The following is a 2,847-nucleotide window of genomic DNA, read 5'->3' on the forward strand; positions in this document are numbered from 1 at the left end:
CTTTCTTTCTCTCCAGCCTTGGGAAGACAACGGTTCCGAGGGCACCCAGAATCTAGTGGAGTGCGCACGAGTGGAGAGTGCGCACGCAAGATCTGCGCGAGTCTAGACTATCCACACACACCACATTTTGTGGGGTGGTAGAGCTTCACACAAACGACATGGCTTTCACTCCCCACGCTCTGTTTCCGTGCACGTTTTCACAGTCTAGCCATCCGGCCACTCCTTTCTGGTGCTGTTGTTTTTGTTGTTTTGTTTCTTTACATCCAAGGCCCTGTTGTTGATGGAAAGGGCTGGTTCACCACGATCCACCGAACAAAGACTAGGGATCATAGGCAACACTAAAGTTGAAACCATTTGAAAGATTCAGAAAAAACAGAAGGACAGAGACTAAGTTAGTCTTGAATGAAGAATAGTGAGCCCCTCTCCCTCTTCCGAGGAGCATCATCTACCCCAAAACCCTGTTCTGTCTCCAAATAGGCGAGAAGAAACTCCACAGGTGGGAATGATGGCCGTCTGCTAGGACGCTCGCGAGGGATACGGAGCTGAGCTGAAAGAACTAAGAGAAAGCTCATACTTGCTGTGTCGGGGTGGGGGACTACTCAAGGAAGAGGTAACTGAAAGAAAAGAACCAGGATCAATTGGGCAGAGGAGATGGGTGTGTGTCCACGAGGATCTGTGGAAGGGAGGCAGCACGGGTGCAAAATCATGAGATAAATGGGCCAATCGCCAGCGCAAAGCCGAAGGGGAGTAAGAAATAAAGAGAAAGAAAAGAATATTAAATCGCGGGAGAATGAGAAAATAAACCCGAAAAGGGGAGAGGAGGGGGCGAGAGCGCCTGTTACGGCGTGGGTGGGGTTGACAAGAATAGAGTACATTATGCAGTTCATTTAGTTAACAAGTGAAATAATGAGGAAGCGTGCAGAGAGAATGCCAAGAGAAAGGGCACAAAAACCCTATTGAGAGGCCCCGGCCGCTCCTGGCGTAGCCCATCACATGGCAATAGTCCTATTTAAGCGGCGCCGCTGGCGTCTTTCAGCACCACTAGCGCTGGCCAGCACCTCGCGCGCTCCGGGCGGCGCCCTCAGCAGCAGCCGAGGTGGATTAAGCTCCGGCTTGAGCCGCGCGTGGAGCCTCCTGGGTCCGGGCAACTGCGGGAAGCCGCGACCGGCGAAAGCGAGTGCTGGACCCGCAGTTCCCTCGGGCGCCAGGGGCGGGCTGGCGGCGGGTGGACCGCGAGCCGGCGCCATGCCGCGTTCCTTCCTGGTGGACTCCCTTGTGCTGCGGGAAGCCAGCGACAAGAAGGCGCCGGAGGGCAGCCCGCCACCGCTCTTCCCCTACGCGGTCCCCCCGCCGCACGCGCTGCACGGCCTCTCGCCCGGCGCCTGCCACGCGCGCAAGGCCGGCTTGCTGTGCGTGTGTCCCCTCTGCGTCACCGCTTCGCAGCTGCACGGGCCCCCCGGGCCGCCAGCTCTGCCGCTCCTCAAGGCGTCCTTCCCCCCCTTCGGATCGCAGTACTGCCACGCGCCTCTGGGCCGCCAGCACTCGGCCGTGTCTCCTGGAGTCGCCCACGGCCCGGCCGCGGCCGCAGCAGCTGCCGCGCTCTACCAGACCTCCTATCCGCTGCCGGACCCCAGGCAGTTTCACTGCATCTCCGTGGGTAAGTGGGGGTCCCCGCGCAAGCTGGTATGGGAGAACCGGGGCTCGCAGGGGGCAAGTGGGCGAGCTAGGGATCGGGAAAAGGTGCGTTGTGGAGGCGGTGAGGATCCTATGCCAGATCATCAAGGGGCGCCCACAGTGGTGGGCTGGGACAGGACGCAGGAACCGGGGTGAAGACCGAAGATCCTAGGTCTGGGGAGTTGTGGGGCGGGGAGTGGGGGAGGAAGGGAGGTCAGCTTCCAGGAGTTCTATAAAGGGACGACCAAACAGAAAAGGGATTCTGTGGTTTGGCTAAGAGATGCCCGCCTGTGGATCGTGGTGAGTGGAAGGGGTGTGTGGGAGAGTCCAAGGTTGAAACTAGCCGCAGCTCCACGGGAAATCAGGCCCACTGATCAGACGTTTGATGGCTTCTCCCTCTGTCCCTGCGTTGCTCCTCCAGACAGCGGCTCGAACCAGCTGCCCAGCAGCAAAAGGATGCGGACGGCGTTCACCAGCACGCAGCTCTTAGAGCTAGAGCGGGAGTTCGCCTCCAACATGTACCTGTCCCGCCTGCGGCGCATTGAGATCGCGACCTATCTGAATCTGTCCGAGAAACAAGTGAAGATCTGGTTTCAGAACCGCCGAGTGAAGCACAAGAAAGAGGGCAAGGGCAACAACCACCGCGGCGGCGGAGGTGGCGGAGGAGCTGGGGCGGGGACCGGCGGGGGCGCAGCGCAAGGCTGCAAATGCTCTTCGCTCTCCTCGGCCAAGTGCTCCGAGGATGACGACGAATTGCCCATGTCTCCATCCTCCTCTGGGAAGGATGACAGAGATCTCACAGTCACTCCGTAGGTGCGCCTTTCAGAGGACCACTGGCCGCCCTCCGGCCCTTCCCGCTCCTCAAAGACTGATCCCCCAGGCGCCCGTTGCCAATCGATGGATTTTGGTAGGGCTTTGCCACGGTACCCAGCTCTAGGCAGAGCTGAGACTTTAGCAGAGACTTGAAGGCAGTGTCCCTGTACCTTAGGCTCCAGGGTGTCTAGGAGGACTCCAAGTTCGCCAGGTCCTCCTCCCAAGACACAGCCTTCCCCGGAGGGTGTAGGCCCGAGCCCAGCGCCTTGCTGGCCCACGGCCTGCCTCCTCGCCCGAGCATTCTGGGCTAGTTCAGGCTTTCTCTCTCTCTCTCTCTCTCTCTCTCTCTCTCTCTCTCTC

General features: G+C 59.6%; 1 protein-coding gene across 1 annotated transcript; it reads left to right on the forward strand.

Annotated features, from left to right (window-relative positions):
* Positions 1–1,245: 1,245 nt before the first annotated feature.
* Positions 1,246–2,487, forward strand: Gsx1 (GS homeobox 1). The gene is made up of 2 exons (XM_050161854.1): positions 1,246–1,657; positions 2,096–2,487. The coding sequence occupies exons 1-2, from the start codon at positions 1,246–1,248 to the stop codon at positions 2,485–2,487; spliced, it is 804 nt and encodes a 267-aa protein (XP_050017811.1).
* Positions 2,488–2,847: the final 360 nt, after the last annotated feature.

The sequence above is a fragment of the Alexandromys fortis genome, unplaced genomic scaffold, assembly GCF_014885135.2.
Source record: "Alexandromys fortis isolate MF-2015 unplaced genomic scaffold, M_Fortis_MF-2015_v1.1 scaffold_118, whole genome shotgun sequence".
NCBI classification, from domain to species: Eukaryota; Metazoa; Chordata; class Mammalia; order Rodentia; family Cricetidae; genus Alexandromys; species Alexandromys fortis.

What these genes read in the sequence shown, in the direction of transcription:
- Gsx1 (XM_050161854.1), top strand. Translation starts at nt 1,246, where the DNA reads ATGCCGCGTTCCTTCCTGGTGGACTCCCTTGTGCTGCGGGAAGCCAGC. An exon ending in GTTTCACTGCATCTCCGTGG is followed by an intron (nt 1,658 to 2,095) that starts GTAAGTGGGGGT and finishes TTGCTCCTCCAG; the next exon opens with ACAGCGGCTCGAACCAGCTG.